General features: G+C 46.1%; 2 protein-coding genes and 1 long non-coding RNA gene across 16 annotated transcripts in view; 1 reads left to right on the forward strand and 2 right to left on the reverse strand.

The window, feature by feature from the left end:
• CENPU (centromere protein U) overlaps positions 1 to 2,620 on the reverse strand; it is a 43,414-nt gene extending 40,794 nt beyond the window's left edge. For 4 of the 5 annotated variants that reach the window (XR_498339.3, XM_008000402.3, XM_008000401.3 and 1 more), the window contains exon 1: positions 2,493 to 2,620. Coding sequence is in view for 3 of the 5 variants with exons in the window: in XM_008000402.3 (XP_007998593.1) it covers positions 2,493 to 2,542 (50 nt within the window). In the remaining 2 variants the exon portion in view is untranslated. Of the gene's footprint in view, positions 1 to 1,746; positions 1,891 to 2,492 lie in introns of those variants that run through there. The other variant, XM_073017762.1, reaches the window with a different exon arrangement.
• A 1,288-nt stretch (positions 2,621 to 3,908) lies between these two features.
• LOC119622347 (uncharacterized) lies at positions 3,909 to 11,214 on the forward strand. Its single transcript, XR_005239004.2, has 3 exons — positions 3,909 to 5,712; positions 8,167 to 8,368; positions 8,971 to 11,214. It is a non-coding gene; the product is annotated as an uncharacterized lncRNA (long non-coding RNA).
• A 6,729-nt stretch (positions 11,215 to 17,943) lies between these two features.
• The window catches only part of ACSL1 (acyl-CoA synthetase long chain family member 1), a 71,122-nt gene continuing 64,851 nt past the window's right edge, over positions 17,944 to 24,214 (reverse strand). For all 10 annotated transcript variants that reach the window (XM_037994250.2, XM_008000406.3, XM_008000411.3 and 7 more), the window contains exons 17-21: positions 23,703 to 23,819; positions 21,643 to 21,786; positions 20,165 to 20,266; positions 19,981 to 20,052; positions 17,944 to 19,610 (exon numbers count right to left, since the gene is read on the reverse strand). In XM_037994250.2, the coding sequence (XP_037850178.1) occupies positions 19,470 to 19,610; positions 19,981 to 20,052; positions 20,165 to 20,266; positions 21,643 to 21,786; positions 23,703 to 23,819 (576 nt within the window). In that variant the 3' untranslated portion in view covers positions 17,944 to 19,469. The remainder of the gene's footprint in view (positions 19,611 to 19,980; positions 20,053 to 20,164; positions 20,267 to 21,642; positions 21,787 to 23,702; positions 23,820 to 24,214) is intronic.

Consider the following 24,214-nt stretch of genomic DNA (forward strand, 5'->3'; position numbering starts at 1 on the left):
GCTTCAAACGATAAAGTTGTATATATATCTTCAACAAGCTTCAAGGAAACAGATGTAACAATGGTGACTAGAATAAAAACGAGAAATAACAGTGGCAGGAATTATATATTATTATTACTAATAGTGCCAGGAGTCAGTGAATTGTACAGACTATCCTCCACCAACCAGGCATCATACAAGGGTATGGGGGGGATACTCTGGAATAATACAGTACATAATTCCTGACTTTAAAATATGCCATGCAGATTGTAGCCATATTTTTCTCATTTGTAGACAGCAAAATCAGCTTAGTGAGTCTAAACCAATGTTTTAGTATCCTTTTATTTGATATCATTTCAAGCTCACAGAAAAGTTGTAAACAGTACAAGGACCTTCTGTATGCCCTTTACTCATTTGGGGTGTGTGTGTGTGTGTGTGTGTGTGTGTGTGTGTGACTGGAGATACTGTGCACCTCCACCCCTAAATACCACAATATGTCTTTCCTAGGAGGGCATTATCCTGCATATTCATGGTACAATTTCTAAAATCAAGAAATTTAACACTGATACCATAATCTAATCTACAGTCCATACCCAAATCACATCAATTGTCCTATAATGTCCTTTTAAGATTGCCAGACCAGCATTTTAAAAAAACAAACAAAAAAAAGGAAAATATAAAATGAAACATTGCACTGGATATACTATGTTCATAAGCCTTTTGTTTTGTTATGTGTGGATGTGTGCACATGTGTACTAAGTGTGACGTAAAACATCATTACTGTGAATCACAGTTTAAAAAAAAAAAGTTAGAAAACTCTTCAGAATGGTGGTTCCCAGACCGGAGTGTCATCAACATTCTCAGCAGGGCTTGTGAAACAGGTTGCTCGGCACCACCCCTGGAGTGTATGATTCAGTCCCTCTGGGGCGTGGCCTGGGATTCTGCATTTCTAACAAGTTCATGATTTATTTACTTAGTTCATGAAACCTAAGGAAGAAGGCAGGACAAGTACTGGTTTTATGGCAATTTTATAGATGATGATTCCGGGGTTCCTAAAATTTAAGTAACTTATCAAGGATCACAAAGCCAAGTAACAGAAACACAACAAAAACTAGACCACATAAACTTCATCTAAACTCTTTGAGCTGTCTTGTCCTTTCTTGGGGGGGAAAAAAGTCAAGGTTCCTCCTTGCCTTAGGTTGCAGTCAAGGTGGGGCTTCTGAGAGAGAGAAACCTCTGTGACAACCCACAGGTAAAATTTCTGGGTCAGGTGCGGTGGCTCCTGCCTGTAATCCCAGCGCTCTGAGAAGTCAAGGCGGGCGGATCATGAGGTCAGGGAATCGAGACCATCCTGGCCAACATGGTGAAACCCCATTTCTACTGAAAATACAAAAACGAGCTGGACGTGGTGGCTCACGCCTGTAATCCCAGCTACTGTGGAGGCTGAGGCAGGAGAATCGCTTGAACCTGGGAGGCAGAGGTTGCGCCACGGCACTCCAGCCTGGGCGACAGAGTGCGATTCCGGCTCAAAAAAAAAAAAAAAAAAAAAAAAAAATTCTGTTGTATGCGCATTAGTGTGTTTTGGGAGGAGGCATGAACAGATTTCATGAGTCTCAAACCCAAAAATATTAAAAAATAAAAATAAAGACAACAAAAACCACTAGCCTTTCGGATAAACTCTCTTCAGCTGATATTCAAAGGCTGACATCCTTTTCTAATCCTCTTCTCCACTGGCCACAGGAGTCTGGTCTCGGTTTCCCCACCTACCTGCGGTGTCCTGCTCCAGCTTTCCACCCTAAGCCCGCATCTGCCAGCACCACCTCCTCCAGGCAGCCTTCCGCGCCCGGGGGAACTCCTGTGGTCTTCAGACCGTCTTGGCGTATGGTTTTGTGCACGGTCCGCAGCGAGCCGAGACCCTTCCCGCCAGATCCAGGCCGGGCCTTGGGTGGCCATTCGCCAACCAATCAGCGACCAGCATTCTAGAGCGCGTCTTGCAACCGACCAAACGCGCGCTGGCTTCGATAAACAACCACAGCTCCACCCACCCTGAAGAAAGGCGGGCGGCAGCTCGCTCCCCAGCCACACTTGAGCTCCGGTCTGTGGTGTGCAGTAACCAAAACACCAGCGTCTTCAAAATAAGAAAACTGATTCCCAGAGAGTAAACTCCACTCACATTAAAGTCTGGCAAATCGTAGGCAACAAGTATTTGCTGAATGTTTTGCTTTCAAGCTAGCACTTCGACACTCACTACTCTGGACGGCACTACCGCCCCCCACAAAACGACACGACGCTGGCTAACGTCTTCCCGCCCGCCAGGCAGTGTTAGGCCCGTGCGGGTGGGAATCACTCTTATCCCCACTAGTCTGACGAGAAAGCCGGGACCCGGGCGACTGGCCACTCGGGCGAGCTCCACAGTGGAGCACGAACAGCGCCGGGAGGCGCAAACCGCGGCAGGCGAGGAAGCAGTTCAAGCTGGTCTCCGGCCCCGCGTTCTGAGGGTCGGCAGTACTTACCCCTCAGGCCCGTGACGCCGCGACCGGCGACGCCTCCCCCGCGGAGCCATGATGCCGCGCTCCGCTCCCGAGCGACTGGAAGCTCCCGCCAAGCCCCTCGCCGCTCCGAGCAGCCAATCCGGGCCGAGCACGCGCGCGTGCGCAGAACTTCCTGAGCGGGCCCCGGGCTCCTCCCCGCCTTGGAGCGTGAGGGAAAACTGGGCCTGGCTATCACACCGCAACGGAACTGAAGTCCGTGCCGCACAACCAGTTGCCTACGGTCCATGTCATGCCAAAGTTTTCCGGGCTTTCCTCCCACCCGCATCGCCAGTTTTCCAGAGCCCGAAAGCCCCGGAGCCACGTGGGACCGCCCCCTGTGGGTGGGGAAAGGGGAGGAGCTAGTGTCCTTGAGCCTGTGGGCAGGTAAGTGGGTGGGCGCAGACCAGCGTTCGCATCTGTTGCCGCTGAGGCCGCCGTCGTCTTGTCAGACCCACAGGATTTGGCTTGCAGCCCCTGCTGCCTTTATCAGCTGTCTGAGCTTAGCATGTTACTTTACCTCTATCCCAGCACCTTCATTTGTAAATGGTCAGGGTTCCTTTTGTTCTTTTATTTTGTTTCTGTTTAAAAATGTGTAATGCAGAAGAATGAAATTGAACCCTTACCTTACACCGCGTATAAAAATTAACGCAAAATGGACCAAACACCTATATATAAAGGCTAAAATTAAAATTAAAACTCTTAGAAGAAACAGAGCAAAAGCTTCATAACATTGGACTTGGTGGTGTGATTTCTTGGGTATGATACCAACAGCAGTTTGGGATGATGAAAACGTTTTGGAAATAGTGGTGGATGGATGCACAAGATGAACGTACTTGATACCACAGAACTGTAAACTTACAAACGGTTAAAATGCTAAATTGTGTTGTGTATATTTTACTATGATAAAAAATTACGTTTCATGCATATAAAAGAATATAACGTGTGTAATGTAAGGATAAAAACAAACATCCGTGTAACCAGCACTGGATGGGGATATGAATCATTATTATACATAACTCTTGGGTACCCCTCTGAATGGCACCCTCCTCCTCCAGAGAATAACCACTCTTCTGATTTTATGTGTATCATTCCTGTGGTTTTCTCCCTTGATATAGCCCCAAATAATGTATTGATTATTGCATGTTTCTAAACTTTATATGATATTTGGTAGGTATTCTGCAAATGTCCTTTCTTACTAAAGCTATTGCTTTTATTTTTTATTTTATTTTTCCATAAATTATTGGGGTGCAGGTGCTATTTGGTTACATAAGTAAGTTCTTTTTTTTTTTTGAGACGGAGCCTCGCTCTGTCTCCCAGGCTGGAGTGCAGTGGCCCAATCTTGGCTCACTGCAAGCTCCACCTCCCGGGTTCATGCCATTCTCCTGCCTCAGCCTCCCGAGTAGCTGGGACTACAGGCACCCGCCACCACGCCCAGCTATTTTTTTTGTGTGTGTATTTTTAGTAGAGACGGGGTTTCACCGTGTTAGACAGGATGGTCTTGATCTCCTGACCTTGGGATCCACCTGCCTCAGCCTCCCAAAGTGCTGGGATTACAGACATGAGCCACTGTGCCCGGCCGAGTAAGTTCTTTAGTGGTGATTTGTAAGATCCTGGTGCATCCATCACCCCACTGCACCATATATGTTGTGTTTTATCCCTTGGCCCCATCCCACTCTTCCCCCTAAGTCCTCAAAGTCCATTGTATCATTCTTAATGCCTTTGTGTCCTCATATAAATCTGTTACTGGTAGATGTATCCGCTTGCATCTAAATCTGCATGTAGCTGCAGTTCATTTACGTTCAGTCTTTGGAATGCATAAGTAAATACTCCAGATTTTATTTATCTGTTCTCTTGTGTGTAGGTGTGTCAGTTGTTTGCAGTACTTTGCTGTTACCAACAATACAGCACTGAGCACTCTTATAGGAAGTTTGCAGGGGACATGTCTAAGAGCTGCTCTAGGGATAGATTCAGTAGGGATATTACTGCTATGTAGGATACAGAGTTCAGCTTTCCATGATAATACCAGTGTTTACACGTTGTAGATCGTACAGTTTACACCCCCCCACACTGGCTCCAAATACTATCAATATTCAGCATTTTAAAGACTTTTACATTGTTTATCCAGTGAGTTAAAATGGGTTTCCATATGGGCATCCTGTTGGGTTTTGGTTTGCATTTCCTGTAAGTTGATCATCTTTTTTACTGCTTATAGGCCATTCCTATTTCCTCTTCAGTGAAATGCTTGTTTACCTGGAAATCATGTGGGCAACTGCCATAGAAGGGAATCACCTGTAAGGTATTAAAGGTAGTTCCCTGTGGGTGGGTAGACATAAGTTCCTGGAGCCACTAAAAGTAGTTTCCCTTAAGAGAGTGAGTGAGAAGCTCCGTTTTCTAGGAAAGGGGGTGTAGTCAAACCTTTTGTGCTTGCGGGTCTGAAAAAAGAAACTACCCAGTCAAAACAAGAAGGGGTTCAGCACTCTGGGTGGAAATAACAAACGCTCAACCCAAATACATGTAAATAATGAAAGAAAATCAGGAGCATGCATCACTGAAATGTCCACGGTTAGAATGAGTGTGCAGCGGAGTGGGATGGAGAGGTTTGAGAAGCTGGCAGGGCCCTGAGTCACTGAAACGTCCAGAGGTAGAATGAGTGTCCAGCTGAGTGGGATGGAGAGGTTTGAGAAACCGGCAGGGCTCTGAGTCCTTTTGCTTTGCCCGCCTCGTACGTCAACTTTTCCAGGGGCCAGGTCTTCTGTTTTCCCTCTTCCTTCTGGATTTACCGAGCACTTATGATGCAGGCGTTGTCCTGAGTGATTAGTATCTGTTGACTCATGTGATCCTCTCAATTACCCTATGCAGTAGGCACTGTAATCCCACGTCTCAGCAGAGGATCCCAGGGAGCTGTCCCACTGACAGCAAGTGGTGCTGCCTGCGTGAGCTCCTGGGAGCCTGGTCCAGAGCTTGAAACCCGGCAGCCATTCCATGTCTGTCTGAATTCCACCATTCAGAGAAAGAGACTCCATATCTCCCAGCCTTCCCAGAAAAAGGGCTGCCGCGCCTACCTGTATTAGGGCTCTCCAGAGAAGCAGAACCAATGTACATACGGGGACAGCAGGGAGAGATTTTAAGAACTGCCTCATGCGAATGTGGAAGCTGGCAAGTCTGCAATCTCTGGGAACAGGCGCACAGGCTAGAAATTCAGGTAAGAGTTGATGTTGCCATCATGAGTCCAAAATCCACAAAGCAGGCCAAAGAGCCTGGAAACTCAGGCAGAGGGTCTGTGCTGCAGGATTGAGGAGAACTCCTTCTTCAGGAAACCTCAGTCTTAAGGCCTTCAACAGATTGCATGAGGCCCACCCACATTATGGAGGGTAATGTGCTTCAGTAAAAGCCTGATTGAAATAGTAATCACGCCTCAAAAACGCCTTCATGGCAATACCTAGACTGGTGTTTGACCAAACAACTCGGCACCATAGCATAGCCAAGTTGACACCTAACATTAACCATCACACTGCCCCGAACCAATCCCCGTGGCCGGGGAAATGGAATACACTCATTTGCTTCCTGGCACCACCTGGATTCCCGCTGGAACTGGAGTGGCGGGGAGCCGGCTATAAATTGGGAAAGGGGGAAATGCATGCTGCGGAGACAGATACATCCACGACAGAAACTTGCGCAGGGTTGTAGAGCTGTTCATAGGGAAGCTGGATTCCAACCCACTCCTGCCTTTGTTTCATGCTGCTTCCGCAGTTAGACTGTCCGCTTAGGGCAATGATTCTCGGCTTGGGTGAGGGGAGGGCAGAGGGAAAGGGGTCTACTAGGATGCCTGGGGCGGGGTAACCTGATAAAGCCAGTGGATGCTATCACAGGAAGGAGACTCCCGGGGTGCTCTGAGCAGAGGTTGTGTGAGAGCCCTACCTACGATTCTGACCCAGAAGAGCCATCTCGGAGTTTCTGTAGTGATTTGTGGTGTTGAGGATGGAAACCACAGCATCTCTGCGAGTTTCTAGATATGGAAGGCCAGGTGGGGAGCCTGGTTTGGAGTGGCAGGAAGAGAACACAAAGGCTCATCATAAGCCCTCGATATAAATGTGGGGGCTGGAGGCTGGTCATAGTGGAGAAGGGTGTATAGAGGGGAGAGGAGGTGCCCACCAGATTCCAACCAATCAGAAAAGAAACTCCCCGCAAGGAGAAAGACGGGTTACTTTTTAGGGAAGCCATGGCCAATCTTTTCCATTTTAAGATGGGTGCCTGTGTTGTGCTGGTCTCTTGCCACCAGTTAATCGTTAGTAAAGTTTGCTAAACTCCACAGCCTTCTGTGTCTAAGGGGCGGTGAGGAAGGAAGGATCCTTAGCAAGGTAGTCGAGCAGACGTGAGCAGGGCAGGAGAGGGCCTCTACAACCAGGAAGGCATCTGAAGCTGGTGATTAGCCGCTTCCCGGTAAGAGCCAAGGATTTGGGTGAGTGAGCTCAAGCAAACGCGGTAAGAGGCAAAATGATGGCGTTTAACTGGTAGACGGGAGAACGCCTCAACTGCGCATGTGCACAGCCTCGGTAAACACGCTGCGTTTGTGGCCGCTCCCAAGTGCTGGCAGGCCACTGAGCATCAGGACAGCCCTCCCCAAGGGAAGAATCTGGGGACAGGTAACATGCCCCCTCCCTCAAAGCATGCTAACGTATAAGACCCCAAGTCAAAGGCCACACAGCACTTGACTCTCTCCTGTCCCCGCTTGGCCCTCTTCCAAGTGTACTTCCTTTTGTTCCTGCTCTAAAACTTTTAAATAAACTTCCACTGGGCTCTAAAAGTTGGCTCTGTCTCTCACTCTGCCTTGTGCCCCTTGGTCAAATTCTTTTCTCGGAGGAAGCGAGAACTGAAGTTGCTGCAGACCTGTGTGGATGCACTGCCATTAACGAGATAGTGTCCAGGGTGGGGTGAAGCATGCTTATTGGAAGGGATGGGCTGAAAACGCAGGAGTGGAGGCAGCGGGGTCAGGAGTCCTAGAGGTGATCTGGAGCAATGTGAGCAACTGCAAGGAACTTCAGGGACACCGGGGGACCAGAGGCTTCAGGACACTGGAGGACATAGGTAGCAGGTCCTTAAGTTATATGCTTTCATATTTGGGAAATGGAAAAAAAAAAAAAAAAACTATTGCTTTTATTATACAAACTATAGAAAATAATGACAAGTTTTGGGAGGCTTGGGATAAACTGAGTGCTTGGGCCTGGACACGTCCATGTGGAAATACATGTTCCCTGTGATGGAGGTTGATGTACATATGAGTTCCATATTTTGGAATTGTTAGTTTGATTTTGATTGATTGATTGGATTGAGACAAGGGTCTCACTCTGTTGTCCAAGCTGGAGTGCTGTGGTGACTTCATAGCTCACTACAGTCTCAAATTCCTGGGCTCAAGTGATCCTCCTGCCTCAGCCTCCCGAGTTGCGGGGATTACAGGCACATGCCACCACACCTGGCTAATTTTTGTGTTTTTCGTAGAGACAGGGTTTCGCCATGTTGCCCAGGCTGGTCTCAAACTCCTGGGCTCAAGAGATCCACCCACCTTGGCCTCCCAAAGTGCTGGGATGACAGGTGTCCACCACCGTGCCTGGCCTCATTAGTTTGATTTTAAGTGAGATTATTATTTTCTATCTTACAGGGTACTCATGAGGATAAGAGAAGAATGTAGAGGCCCCTGGATACACAGAAGGATGCCATTTCTTATTGGACTCAGCTTTTCTCCAGGGAGCTCTTCTGTTGAATTTTCTTTTCAGCACTGGGTCCACCAGGGGGCAGATGAAGAAAGGGCCTGGAGATTTGACAATGTCATTGGAGCACAGAGCTCCTCTCTTTCAGACGTGGTAAATACTGCTTCAAAGTCAGTTCAAGAAGATGAATAAGACTAGACATTTTAGCTGCCCTTGCTTAACCCTTTTCCCCTTTCACATAAATGATATTCTTCCACAATTTATTCGATCCATTCCTGTCCATTTCCCATAAGGCAAAGTATGATTTTCTATGATGGAGAGGAAAAGAACTGATGTCTCAAATTTTCCCACTTTCTTATATAACTTCCTACAGCACTTACTAATTATTGGGTACACAGGAACATCTCACTCAACTTGGCAGTTTAATGAAGTTGTTACCTGTTTTAAGCAGACCCATTGTTCAACCTCTGTAACTATGACACTGCAAAACAGACTTAACACATCCCAGGAGGGCAGAGATGGGGGAGCAGAGGAAAATACTTTCTCTTGGATGTTCTCTTTAAGAAAAAGAGGAAATAAAATCCAGAAAGGAAGTACTCCTCGCCTTTTACAGTTAGAGGGCAGAAAGATTTTTTGTAGCAAGCAATGACATTAGATCTCTTCCTGTGTCACATGCTTTTCAACATTTCCTGGGTGCTGTTACCCGACTGCTGAACTTATTTGCTGTGTAACTAATGTTGTTTTACTTTTTCCAGAACTAACTGGCACTGCTCCTACCCAAGCTGCGATCACACGGCTAAATAGGTCTGGCCAGTACATCATGACCATGCAATGTCTCATGCTTCAGATTCCATTCTCAGCTCCCCAAAGGGCCAGGAGAGTCTGGTGCTGGGATCCTGGCAGGAGCATGCTAGTAAAATTCAGGATTTCTTTAGCCAAGGAATGGCAGACTTCCAACCTGCATAAGCAATAACTGTACAACTGAAACGGATGTAAAAAACCTGAGAAAGAGAAAATGGAAGGACATCCCAGAGAAAAAGTGTTTTTGTTTTTAAGGACATAAGGACAGAAAAATAAGAAAGAAAACGTCTACAGTAGAGTCTTATGTCTATAACTCTCCCTCAAGCTGTGGTTGGAAAAGAACTTTCTGAAAAAGGTTTTCACCTCTGTAATGAACATGCTCACTCTGACAGCACTTTTGGTTGACCTGAGAGTACACACAGCTGTGAGGCTGATCTTGTTCGGCCAGTATCCTGACCTCAGCCGCCCTTACTGCTCAGGCAGGAATGGACTCAGCAGATGGTACCTGGCAGACATGCCTCCCAGGTGATGCAGGAACCTTCTTCATAGAACCTGCTCTAGAACGAAACGTCTGGCTGCTCCCCGCACCTCATAGGCCAGCTGTCTCACCCCTTGTCATTGAGCATAAAGATCATTATCACCCAGGCCACAAACATGCCGTTTGTTTCCTGGGCTTAGAGAATCAGGGAAGGCTTCTAAGGGAAGTGCCATCTCCAATCCTGTAGGAGCAGCCAGGCCAGGGTGAGAGTGCTCTGGGGAGGGAGGCCAGCCCGTCTGCGGTGAGCAAAAGTAGGATGCACTTTGGGAACTGGAATAACTGAAGCATGACTGGAACAGAGTTAGGCAAGTGGCAAGAAATTAGACCAGGGAGGCAAGCAGGTGCCCTCCAGTTCCCCACTCCTCAAAGTGTAGCACGAAGACCGGCAGCACTGGTGTTCCCGGGAAGCTTGTTAGAAATGCTAAATTGCAGATTTATTGAATCAGAATCTTCATGTTAAGATCCCCAGGTGGCTGGGCAAGGTGGTTCATGCCTGTAATCCTAGTACTTTAGGAGGCTGAAGCTGGAGTCTCGCTTGAGCTCAGGGGTTTGAGACTAGCCTGGGCAACACGGTGAGACCTTGTTTCTACAAAAACAAATCAACAAATTAGCCTGGTTTGGTGGTGTACGCCTGTGGTCCCAGCTACTTGGTAGGCTGAGGCAGGAGAATCCTTGAGCCTGGGAGGTCAAGGCTGTAGTGAGCTGTGATCATACCACATACTGCAGCCTGGGCAACAGAGCAAGACCCTGTCTGAAAAAAAAAAAATTCTCAGATGACTGGATGCACAATCAATCTCAAGAAGCCCCTTTCTCTCTCCATGAAGCAGTTCAGACTGGAGAATAGCAAGCCTCTGGACAATGAAGCAGGAGAATCACATGGTAAGACTTGTGATTTAGAAAAATCTTTCTTGCTGCAGAATGGGTAAGGTAGCAGGGACCCATATAGGCAGCAAGGGGGCCAACTAACAGGCTGGTGCAATGGTCCTGGCAAGATGTGGCCTCTGCCCTCAGGCGTGGGAATGGGGCATGGAGAGAGGTGGCCAGATTTGGTAGCCGATATGAGACGGCAGCAGCAGAAACTGGTGACTGAGGCTGCCTGGAGCACCCCTGGAACTTCTCCCAAATGCGCAGCCCACTGACAGCTGGGCCCGGGTGGGGTCCAGGCGCTGGCAGCAGCACAGCAGGGTGGGGAATGCAGTATCAGTGGGTGTGGGACTCCAAAACCAGAGTCCTTCTGTGTCTGCACACGTCGCCTGGTGCAGAATGTGAGCAAACTGGTTTTCACATATGCTCAGTGTGTGTTCCATTCAATGCATGGTGCTTCGCTGTCCCTGCAGCTGGGCTCTGGGGTTGGCACTTCTGCTGCTCATTCTCCAATTTGAACAAGCCACATGCAAAGCAGGAAGTCTGCCTGGAGTTCTTGGGGAGAAATACTGCAGCGTTAGTTAGTATTGAGCAAGGACGATTTCGGCCAGAGACATTTGATAGTCAAACAAATTTGACGGTCAAACCCACTCCCCTTGCCCGATAAAAGTCTCAATAAAAAAGAGTGACTAAGAACTTACATGCAAAATATGTTGATGAAAAAGAAATCCTGTTTTAGGCCAAGAACAGAATCCCTCTGCACCTGAAGAACACTGCTTAGAAACAAAATTCCTTTAGCAAGACTTGTACCTTTGGAGCAAGTCAACCATGCAAAAGAGTTGATTGAGTCCAAAGGAAAACTCTAGATCGGTGTTCATGCCAAACACATGAATAATAAGATGGGAAAATTTCCCTAATCACTCTGGCTGAGCAAAGAAGTGAGTTTAATCTGAACCAACACATACCGAGGCGTCTACTGTAGCAGGGTACAGTGGTGAAGAGTCAGCCAGGGTAGGGCACTGGGTGGGGGGTCCCTTTGGCAGGCTCCAGACTAAGCTGGAGTGGAGGTTTCTCAGCACTGGGCACCAACACTGCTCTGCTGACAAGAGTTGGAAGGACTGTCTCTGTGCTGGGAGCCTAAGGAGAGTTCCCTCCAGTCAGATTCAGGGCTGCAACCATTTTCATAATAAAAGAAGAGGGGGCTGGAGGCTGAGGAAGGGGAGGGATGCTGTGGGCCTGACCAGTCTAACTGACCCGTGGCCCTTGCCTGTTCTGGTCCTACTGGGACCTTCTGCTCTTTCTCCACCTGCTGTGCACCGATGGGGGTCAGTGGCAGGTTTCTCTTCTGCCTAGGCTGCTGTGAAAGGAAACAGCAACTGGAAATATGAAAACATAAAAAGGAAATTCCAGAGTCCCTGGCATTTATCTTCCTTCCCCTTATGGCATGACTAACACAGAACCGCAAACAGGTACAATTACAATGGAAAGTTTAGCTGCACCCAAGGATTGGCTACTTAGGAGAACTTACTCAACAGTGATTGGGCACTCAGGGTGCTCAAGGCATTGGGCTTCGCATCAGAGGGGAAGGAACAGCAAAAAGGTGATCCAGACGCTCAGAGGCCTTGGAGTCAGCAAATCCAGCTCAGCCACTTAATAGGCATCTGAACTTGGACAAAATAGCTGATCCCTCCAAGTCGTTTCTCATCCATAACAAGGAGGTAATACTTAACTGAAAAAACAAAAACAAAAAAACAAACAAACAAAACCATAGAAGTACCAGCCAGGTGCGGTGGCCCACGCCTGTAATCCCAGCACTTCAGGAGGCTGAGGCAGGTGGATCATGAGGTCAGGAGTACGAGACCAGCCTGGTCAATATGGTGAAACCCATCTCTACTAAAAATACAAAAATTAGCCGGGCGTGGTGGCAGGCGCCTGTAGTCCCAGCTACTTGGCAGGCTGAGGAAGGAGAATCGCTTGAACCCAGGAGGTGGAGGTTGCAGTGAGCCGAGATCGGGCCACTGCACTCCAGCCTGGGTGACAAAGCGAGACTCTGTCTCAAGAAAAAAAACAAAACAAAAACCCAGAAGTATTCAGATAGCTCCCTAATCTTTCCACCCCAATCACCATGGGTCTACCCGACATCTACCCGACACATTGCCAAGTCGTCTCCTGTTGTAATGGAAGAGTCCTATCAAAGGCCAGTCTCGCCACTAACCTTCAGCTCTATCTAACCCTCCCCACCTCTTGAGCTAGCCCTTTCCTAAATCATTCTCTTTCTCTGCTGGATCACTCTCACCAGCATGTCATTCTACTCCAGTATCTCCCATCTTAGAAACCACCACTACCTGCGAGCAAAAGCGAACCTCTCAACCCCACCTCTCTCAGCAGTTATCGTCCATTCATCTCCACTTTCTTCACAGCAAAACAGAGCTATTTACCCCTTATCCTGACCTCCTGGGAGTTCATTCCTCAATGTGCTCCAGCAGGCTCTGTCCTCCCTATTCTGCTGGAGCAGTTACTGCCAGGGTCACCACCACTGCTGAATGTAGTGGACTATCCCCACATTATTCTACCTTAAAAAAAAAAAAAAAATTGTACAGACGGAGGTCTTGCTACAGTTGCCCAGACTGGCCTCGAACTCCTGGCCTCAAGCAATCTTCCAGCCTCAGCCTCTCAGTGTTGGGATTACAGGCATGAGGCACCGTGCCTGGCAACATGTTTTGCTTTTAACAGCATATGCCTTAACCAGTGCCTCTTATGCCTTTCCCACAATGCCTTTCTGCCTTGGCTGCAGGGACCCCATACTCTTGGTTTTTGGTCATTCCTGCAAGGCAGGTAATTCTCAATCACCCTTGCCGGCTCCTTCTTTAACCCTCTCGTCAGAGGGCCCCAGGACTCTGTTTTGGGTCCTCTACTGCACTTCCTATCTACACATCTTCCCCAGGTTACCTGATAAGGTCCCACAGCTCTAAATCCCTTCTCTGGCTGATGGCTTTCTGAACCGTTCTCTCCAGCTGGAGCTGTCTCCTGAGCCTGAGCTGCAGACTCGTGTGTATCTTCACGTGGTGGTCTGACAGGAACCTCAAGTGAAAACTTCCAGTGCAAGCTCTTGATCCCCTCCTCCTAAACACATGCCTTGGCATCTTCCCCATCTCAGTAAGCACAGCGCCACCATCTACCCCAGTATGCTCATACCCCCAGCCCTCTCTGCTCCTGGCTCCTCCCACGCAGTGGTTCTACCTCCAAACTGCTTTCAAAGAAATTCCTTCTCCAGCCACTGCCACCCACTTGGCTCAAGCTGCCCTCGCACACTATACTGTCTCCACCTGTCTCTGTGCCTCTCCTCTTATCCCTCGGCAGCTGTTCCCAAAAGGGGAATTCAAGGAATGTCACTCCTTGCCCCAAACCCTTTCCTCCTAAACCAGTGGAAAACTGAGATTCCCTGCGGGGCGGCAGGGCCTGGTAACCCAGCCCCGCATCATCAACTTCTTTCCAGTCCACTCTTTGCCTTGCTCATGATGCTTTAGACATGTCGGCTTCCTTTCAGTTCCTTAAATAGATCGAGCTCTTTCCCACCCCAGGGCCTCGCACCCACTGCTTCTTCTGTTGGAAAACGTTTCCTCCAGAGCTTTGTAAGGCTTTCTGTTCATTCTTTGGCTTATCCCCCTAAATGTCACTTCCTCAAAGGGACCTTTTTCTGACCACAACACTTAAAAATGGGCACCGTTAATACAACTGCTTTCCTCAAAGCACGCATCACAGTCGGCATTATTCGTTTGTTCTCTTGTCAATTGCCGCCTCCTCTCTCTCCATGAGGAAGTAAACCTCCCAAGGGTAAGGATCTCGTCTGCCACACTCGCTGCTGCACCTCCACAGCGTACAGTAGTGCCTGGCACTTAGCTGATAATAAATACATCGTTATGGACTGACCACCCATCTAACAGGGGTTTTGTGAGAATTAAATGAGAGCATACGTGAAGAACACAGCATGGCATACTGCCCATTAGCAAATCCACAATGCCTATGGCCATTATGATCTCCATGGTTGGTGATTCGTGGAAGTTCTGGGGAATCATGTGAACCTGCATATCTGTGACCCATGCATATTTTTTTCCTAATACAGGGTATCTGTTTTGTTGTTTTGAGACAGGTTATTGTTCTGCCGCCCAGGCTGGAGTGCAGTAGCGGATCACAGCTCACCATTCTCTTGACCTGGGCTCAAGGAATCCACCCACCTCAGCCTCCCAAGTAGCTGGGACTACAGGTGAACGCCACCATGCCTGGCTAATTGTTTTATTTTCTGTAGAGACGAGGTCTCACTGTATTGCCCTGCCTGGTCTCAAATTCCTGAGTGCAAGCAATCCTCCTGCCTCGGCCTTCCAAAGTGCTGGGATTACAGGCGTGTGCCACCACACCTGGTGAGTGGTGTTTCTATCAAGCTTTTGTTCTTGATGGATTTGGGGTTTCATTTTTGCTCAGTTATAAAACCAGAATAAAACTCTGGGAAGTGGCATTCGCCTCTACTGGGGCAAAGAAAAGCCATTAGATGGGAATCAAAACCATTAGTACTGAAGCTTGGAGGCAGAACTATTGGCACCAAGCAGTCCAGGTCTTCTCAGGAGGCTCAGTGCCAAAAACACACAAGAAGGAACAGCGATCCACGGCATGAGGTTTCGAGTTCAGTCTCTGGAAGCAGATGGCTAGCTCTAATTCTGTCTGGGGGCATGACACTGATGAAATTATTGGTGTGCTTCCATTTCGCCATCTGTAAACTGGAATAATGGTGGCATTTGGCTCAAAAGTTTGTAAGTATAAAATGGGTAATCTACGTAAAATGTTCCTGGCGTGCAGCAACACATTTTAATTATTACAATAATCTACAAATAGGGAGTGGGACAAAAATATTTAACGACCACATGCCAAATAGACTTAAAAATAGATTGTTTTCCAAGTTTAGATGTAAAATGAGGGTATGGCAGGGCTGGGGCCTGGGAGGGGTCCCTGGGGAGCTCTGAGGGCAGCAGGGTTGCTCTTGCCAGACCCTCACTTCCCCACTTGGGCCTCCTGACTCAGGTCCTCCTGGAGACTTCAGCTCTCAGGGAAGTTGCAGAAAGAAGTATTAGCATGCCAGGGGCCTGAATGGAAGAAAGGACTGCCACACAGCCAGGCAAACAACTATCTTGGAATCAATCATATTTCTTCTTTTCTGTTCTGGCTGGAGACAGACCACTGGGCTTTTGAGGTGGTTTTGATTTGAGGGAAGAAGCACTGTCACATCTCTAGTGCTGTTAAGGAGGCACTGAACCCTAGCAGGGCGGTGAAAATTAAGAATTAAAAACAGTGTCTAGGGATTAATATCTAGAATATATAGAGAACTCAATAACATAAAAATCCCAAGCAACTCATTTTTTAAAAAGGGGTAGAGGATTTGAATAGACATTTCTCCAAAGAAGATATACCAATGGTAATCAAGCATGTGAAAAGATGCTCAACATGACTGATCATCAGGGAAAGGCAAATCAAAACCACCATGAAACAACACTTCACATTCATTAGGATGGCTACTACTGAAAATAACAGAAAACAAGTGTTCGTGAGGATGTGGAGAAATTGGAACCCTTGTGCGTTGCTGGTGGAAATGTAAAATGATATAGTTGATGTGGAAAACAATATGGCATTTCCTCAAGAAAAAATTAAACATAGAATTACCATATGATGCAGCAGTTCTACTTCAGGGCATATATACAAAAGAAGTAAAAGCAGGGACTCCACAGAATTGTACACTAGTGTTCACAGCAGCACAATTCACAATAGCCATAGGGTAAGAACAATTTGCGTGTCTATCGATGGATGAGTGGGTCAACAAAACGTGGCCTATACACACAGTGGAATATTATTTAGCCTTGCAAAGGAAGGAAATTTCGGACACATGCTACAACATGGATGAGCCTTGGGGACATTATGCTGAGTGAAATCAGCCAGTCACAAAAGGACAAACACTGTATGATTTCACTTACATGAGGTACCTAGTCAATTTAACAGAAACAGAAAAGAAGTGGTGGCTGCCAGGAGTTTAATGGGAGAGGAGAATGGGGAGTTGTCATTTAACGGGTACAGACTTTGTCTGGCAAGACGAAGAGCTTCTGCAGCTGGTTGGTGGTGACGACAGCACAGCAGTGTGAATGTCCCGAATGCCGCGGAACCGTACACTGAAAAATGGTGACGATGCTAACTTTATGTGTATTTCACCATGATCTTAAAAGAACCCAGTGTTTATTATCAACCTCATTGCAAGAGGAGCTTTGTTCAAAATTTCAGGTATTTGTTCAAAAGATTTATTTAATGAACATCTATTAGTTTCTAAGCCCTATGTTTAGTGCTAAGGGAGAGGGGAGAAAGGAAAGGCCTTAAGAACCTCACACTTCATCAGGAGAGAAGGGGAGGAAGGTAAGCTGAGAAAAGACATGAGAAGGATCTGCATTAAAAAAATTCCTGCCAGGCACAGTGGCTCACGTCTGTAATCCCAGCACTTTGGGAGGCCAAGGCGGGCGGATCACCTGAGGCCAGGAGTTCGAGACCAGCCTGACCAATATGATGAAACCCCATCTCTACTAAAAATACAAACATTAGCCGGGCATGGTGGCAGGCGCCTGTAATCCCAGCTACTCGGGAGGCTGAGGCAGGAGAATCGCTTGAACCCAGGAGGCAGAAGTTGTGGTGAGCTGAGATCGTGCCATTGCACTCCAGCCTGGGCAACAAGAGCACAACTCTGTCTCAAAAAAAATTCTTTTAAGGGGCAGGCTGGACTCGAACTCCTGGGCTCAAGGGATCCTCCTGCCTCAGCCTCCCATGTAGCTGGGACTGTAGGTGCATGCCACTGCCCCCGCTAAGATAAGGATCTTAATAAATGAAAGTGGAAGAATGGATGAGACAGCATCTGCACAGGGCTTGATGTGCACATCATCACACCAAACAGAATTTAAGAGAGGAAACTAGATTTAAACACAACAGGCTTGGAAGAAATTGGGGGGTTGATTCATTAATACCTGTGGAAAAGAAAATCTTTAAAATCATAACAGAAGGAATAGGGTAGAGATAGAAGAAAAGAAACAAGAAAAAGTTGGCTGCTATAAAGAGACATCTAAAATAATTCTACAGTAAGAGAATACTAAATACTGCTAAAATACAATAGTGGAATTAAATTCACCATAGAATCACCAGTTATAGCCAGCATCACCTGAAATCCATTTTCCAGCAAGGAAGCTGCATTTTCAGGACCTTCTCTGTTATTCACACCATGACCTTCTTTTCTACAACCAGTTAGGACTTTTGCCACAGACAACCTGGTGGGAGGCTCGGGTCAGTGTCAGTGTCTGAGGCCAGCTGAGTTAGAGGAGGGTGACTAAGAAGAAAAGGAGACAACTGGGAAGGATTCCAGGCCCAGGGCCATTCTTGCTCTTTGCTTGTGCATAGTACAGGCTGTTCTGAATATTAACTGTGACATTAAAAAAGACGCCTCACTCCCTGAAATGCAGAAATATTTATTTTGGTTTCCTTCATTGTTTTTGGAAATTCTGTTTTGGTTTATAAAACATAGAAAGAGCCAACACTTAAAGCAAACATTCAAAACCCCAAGGTGACAAATTATTGACTTTTTGTGCAATTAAGAATACACATATGAAGTTAGGCTACCAAATAGTGTTATTACAATGACAATTCTTTAGTGCAAGCCCTGTTGTGCTTGTATATAATACATGTACTCTCACATACCCCAAAACAGCTGCTTTAAATGTACAAATGACAGCTCAATTCAGTCAAATGTGGCAAAGACTCACAATAAAGTGAACTGCTGTTAATTTCCCAAATTAACTTAAAAAAAATCCCTGGAGAAGTTAACCCCAGGAAATGAACTTTCCAGATTTCTACATCCTAGAATTTTGGCTTCTCAAACACATTTCACAGAAATCAGGTAGCATTATAAGAACATTTACTTATTACTGTCCATTTCAATAAGTACCCAAGTATATTTACTCCCTTAATATCTTTAAAGAAATGCTTGCCTGAGAGTTTATTTTTTGGGGAAAAAGGCAAGTTAATCCCAACATGATCTTCTGATATGAAAACCACATTAAAAATCTGTTGGCCAGTACACAGAGTGAGTGGTTCAGTGAAGATAAAGTAGACAGTTATTCAGGCGTCATAGCTGAGCATGGCTGATCCAGGTAACTCTTTCTTGAAATGCTTGTCTTCACTAGAGAATCTAAGGCAGATTTTTAAATAACCCCTGAAAAAGGATGGAATGGGGGAATCAGGCCTGGAGAACAGAGTCCAAGAACATTCTGCCATGAATGAGAATCCATGCGTTCTGATGTGCACCCATTTGCCGCAGGCTCCTTATCTGCACGGTTCTGAGTTGGATCTGCCCTTCCGCTTACTGGAAACCTTATGCTCCAACAGAAACCACAGGGGACTGGAGAAGAACATGAGTTTCATAACCCTTATGAATCAGAAGGGTTCTGTGAATGCCTGTGAGAAGGGGCAGTAGCAGGGATTTTAAAAAATCTCTGGTCCGCTTGTGAGATTCTCCAGCCAGGACAGTTGTTCTTATTTTTACAGGGAACACTTCCCTCTAGTGCACTGCACTCTTTAGAGCAGCAGACGGCTGCAGAATTTGCAGCAAGTGGCAGACATCTCAGAGATAGCAAAGTCCTAACCTCTTGAATAGAAAAACGGAGACAGAAGATTTAAAACCCACCTTTTTAACTGAGGAAGTCTCAAATAACTTAGCACATTTATAGTTTCCCCTTTACAATTTTTAAGGCTCATTTGGGAAAGTGTGTATCACCATAAACATGGTCTGCGACATGAGGTGACTGTAAGGCAGTGTTCTGTTTCCTCTAACATTCCTATGAGAAGAACCCCGAATGGACAAGTCAAACACGAACGCTTCCTTCCCTACACTTGCTGTATTCAAAATTACCAACATGAAGGCCATCAGCAGGAGAAGAGATTGTGGAACTGTGCCATTTCCTCTGAGCTTTCTTCTTCACACTAAACCTTGATAGTGGAATAAAGTTCATCTATCTGCGACCTGAAATAGTTCCGCAGCTCTGGCCTTTTCGCCTTCATTGTTGGAGTCAGAAGGCCATTGTCGATAGAAAATAATTCAGGGTGCAGTGCAATGCCTTTGACCTGCCAATAAACAAGGCAGTTAAAAGAGGAAAGAGGACACAGGCCACCGGTCTAAAAAGCACGTAAGCCTTGGAGGGGATCAACATCCTCCCGCCATCCAATCTATCCTCTCATTTCAGCCAAGCTGCACTTTCTCCACAAAGGACAGGCATCCTACTCTTAGGAAAGGATTCAGGATCATATTCTGATGTCCAGGAAAAGAGAATACATGTTCTTGATTTAAAAACCTTTCCCCTGTCGAACCGCTCCATTATTTATTCCTCATGCATGTCTTTAGGTCACCCCATATGTTTATCTAATCTACCTGTAAAACATCTTCGAGTGGAAAATTTGTTTTACAGGAATTCATGCACTCAGATGCAGGTCATACCTGTTCAAATGGTTTTAGACCAGAGTCCTTCCCAAGTCTCACCATGTCTTCAAGGATAGCTTTTTTGACATCCTAATTGGGTAAGAAAAATAAATTACTTCCTCTGTTGGAGGGCCCTGAATATCTACAGGTACATTTAATGCCAAGTTTTGATGAGGACAGACTGGACGCTTTAGAACCTTACCTTATTTCTGCACAGTTCCTCAAAGGACCCATCAAATCCTCTCTTTTGGGCCCAGGGACGTAATGTCTCGACATCTGGTACCACAATTGCAATGAGAAATGCCTTTAACACAGACAAATGAGTCATTACATAGCTTGATCCAAATGCTCTAAAATAGGGGTTATTTTTCTGTCTTATGGCCCCCTGGGAGAATATGATCCAAGTTATGGTTCATCTCTTCAGAACATACTACCCTCCTCCCCCAGGAGTTCATTCAGCCCAGATTAAGAACTCCTGGCTCTAAAAGGTGGATGGTATCAGGAATTTTGCAATTAGTGTTTTTAAAAAACCACTGGAAATAACAATCTAACAAACCTCTAATTTGTATTTACTTCTGTGTACTTATTTTTTAAAAGCAGGGTCAAATAAACAAGGTGATGGATATCAGAGGAACATGATGGATATCATGAGACAGGAAAAAAAAGGGAGCCTGTCTCATGCTTGTAATCTTAGCACTCTGGTAAGCTAAGGAGGATCACTTGAGGCCAGGAGTTCGAGACCAGCCTGGGCAACACAGACTCCATCTCTACCAAAAATTTAAAAATCAGCTGGGTGTGGTGGCTTGCACCTGTAATCCCAGCTACTCAGGAGGCTGAGGTAGGAAGATCCCCTTGAACCCAGGGGTTTGAAGCTGTAGTGAGCTATGACTGCCACTGCACTCAGCCTGGACAACAGAGTGAGCCTATCTTTAAGAAAATAAATAAATAAAATTTATATAGGTTCATTTTTTAAGAAAAATCTCTAACATCCCATTCTTTATAATCTAGTAACAATAAAATTAAATAAAAATCAAAGAATGAGAAGATTCTAGATCAAAGAAAAATAGCTGCAATCTCAAAGAAAAATAAGTGCATTCTCTTATAAGAAAAATATCCTTCTAAAATAATTTTAAAATCTTACAACTTTGCAAAAGGTTAACTTTCCGGAAACCAGAGCCTCTCTTCTTTGGCGTCATCTGCCCAACACTTTGGCAAATGCCACACACGTTTCACCGCAACACTGATTCTGATTTTCAATTTTGAGTATTCTTGGTTCACAACCACCATTTACTCAAAAATGATTAGGAAGCATATCATCAACAGGCTGGGTTTAATATGTGTGAAAATTTTAAACTTTCTTATAACCCATGTCAATATTTTCTTTCATAATTAGAAACATATATTACCCTCGCCCCCCTCCCCCAGTATTTTTATCCAACCTCCGTTGGTACATCAGACCCCTCTCAGTAAAATAAAAATGTGGAAATTAAAGAGAACAAATTCTTCTGAGTAGGAAATGCCAAGCAGCAAAAATCAGTAACAGGTCAATGATGCTCTAGTATATTAGACATGAAAGCCGATCTATAGGCATCGCAAACTTCCAATCACATTTAAAGCCCCTGGAGTACCAGGCAATGGCAATGTCTATGCAGCAAAACTGACAACCCAGAAAGCACATACCTGCAAGCTTTCTCCATGGACAAACACCTGAGCAATAGCCTCACTTCGTATGTAGATATTTTCAATCTTTTCAGGTGCTATGTATTCTCCTTGTGCTAGCTTAAATATGTGCTTTTTCCTGTCGATAATCTTCAAGGTGCCATTCTGTTCATCAGAAGGGAGGGGGTTATGAATGGGCTGATGGCTAGTTTCCAACCAGGATGGATCCCAATATAACAGTGAAAGGTATTTAATACACACTATTGATTCATTCTAATATCATCCCACAGAGGTCAGCTATGATCCCATTTTACAGAGAGGAAAACTAAGAATGAGCGAGACTGAGGAACTTGTCCAAGGCTATTCGGCCAAGTGCAGAGATGGAGAAGGGGTCCTAGAGCCTGTGCTCATTCAGTGTCACCACTTGGCACCACTGACTGGTCAACACTAGCAAGGCTCTGCTCGCTCACTACGCCCCCTGCCTGAATTAGGTGCATAAGACCTGGCTCACCAAGTGACTCAAGTTCCTTAACAGCAGGAGCACAACTTTTCCTTCCAAAGTGCTCTGCACAGAGTAAGAGCTCAAGAAATGTTTCCTACACACAGGCCAAATTCCTGTTTTCTTCCTCAATGTCTGGAGGGGTGCTCTTGGCCCTCTGGGAAGAGTGAGTCAACTGTGGAAGTGCGCTAGCATCTCTGGACCAGACCAGTCACATCCCAGTAGTGCCGTAAGCAAAACACTAGTCTCACTTTCACCCCATCCCCACCCTGGGGCCACTCTCACGCCTCCGAAATTGATCTGCAGAAAGTGTCTAGCGTTCTTTTGTTCCACACCAGTTCTCCATTTCCAAAAGGAGCAAACCAAGGTCTAGAGAGACTATAGGATGTGTTTGTGAGTGCCACAGTAGAATTAGAACTGACATTTAATCTCTCTTGAACTGGAAGAGGGGGGACTTAATTTATCTCTAAATAGTTTGGGTATTGCAAAATCTGAAGCCATTTTGGGAGGTATTTTTCTAATCAATACAAATTCGAGAGAAGTAAGCACCTAAAATCTACAAGAATCTGCCAATACACAATAATAAAAATTATATTTGTAATTTTAGTGCTTGCAATCAGCATAGTAATAACTTTGAAACAATAGGTTACTGGTCAAACCAATAGGTGGGACAGGTCAGGCTTCTTGCACAAGCTTCTCACTCTTAAGACAGACTCTTCAGAATTTCTCTACAGTAAATGATTCTGAGACTAAATCCAACTAAATTCAAGGAGTTCGTCTAATCTGTGAAACACCTTATTTTTAATGAGATGACAAACCCAAGAAACACATTTATTCCCAAATTCTTGCCCATCCTACATTGCTGGAAGTCTACCACAAACTCCCCCATATCGTATTTAACTGAGCCTCAGCACCACAGCTCAGTACGGACACTGTCAAAAGCCACTGTCTCTTTGTGTTCCAGTTGAGAAGCAACAACCAGAATTGATGTTAAGCATCAAAACAGGCCGGGAGTGGTGGCTCCCGCCAATAATCCCAGCACTTTGGGAGGCCGAGGCGGGCGGATCACCTGAGGTCAGGAGTTCGAGACCAGCCTGGCCAACATGGTGAAACCTCGTATCTACTAAAAATACAAAAATTAGCCAGGTGTGGTGGCGGGCACCTGTAATCGCAGCTACTCGGCGGCTGAGGCAGGAGAATCGCTTGAACCCAGGAGGTGGAGGCTGCAGTGAGCCGAGATCGGGCCATTGCACTCCAGCCTGGGCGACAAGAACAAGACTCTGTCTCAAAAAAACAAAACAAAACAAAACAAAAAACCACATACACATACAACAAACAGACAAAAAAACCAACAAAACAAAACACATTTGCTAAAGTTAAAGTGAAAATCCAACTAAGGATGCTAAGTGTAAACCTGTCCCCTGCAGGAAATGGAACAGTCTACATCATACCACTCACCAAGGAGGAAGGGAAAGAGAAAATTCAGGGTGCCACTGCCACGTGGCAGCTGTACAGCAGACTAGATATTTTCTTCCCTACAGTGGAAGAGAACTGTTTGTGACCAGAGGAGGTGGCAACTTACTGGTAACCATTTTCCAATGTCCCCTGTGTGTAACCAGCCGTCTTTGTCCAAAGCTTCTGCTGTTTTTGCTGGGTCCTTCAGGTAGCCCTGAAATACATTTGGCCCCTTCACACACACCTAAAGAAAAGAAGATCATCAGTGAACAGCATTTACTGGGGCTTCTCCAGAGAAAACTGGTGTGTGCATGTCTGTACGTGTGTGTCTGCCCCAACCTTTAGCTGGAAGCCCTAAACTCCAGGATACAGAGGGAGTTACCAGAGCCCCACTGGGATCTGCGAGTGATCTCCAGGGCCTCTACTTCCCTTCCTGAATCACCTCAGCTCTGGTCAATTTGGAGGGCAAATGCTTCCCCTGGGTTCTGGCTCAAAGCTGTTGGAAAACCCCGGAGGGGATGAAATCCCTTTTAAGTGATTAGGCTTCCCATCCAGTAGCCAGCAGCTCACTAATAGGAACCCAGGGCAATCCACAGGCAGGAGCTTCGTCCCAGGAACTGAGGCCACCGCGCCTTTCTT

The sequence above is a fragment of the Chlorocebus sabaeus genome, chromosome 7 (genome assembly GCF_047675955.1).
Source record: "Chlorocebus sabaeus isolate Y175 chromosome 7, mChlSab1.0.hap1, whole genome shotgun sequence".
In the NCBI taxonomy this organism is placed as follows: Eukaryota; Metazoa; Chordata; class Mammalia; order Primates; family Cercopithecidae; genus Chlorocebus; species Chlorocebus sabaeus.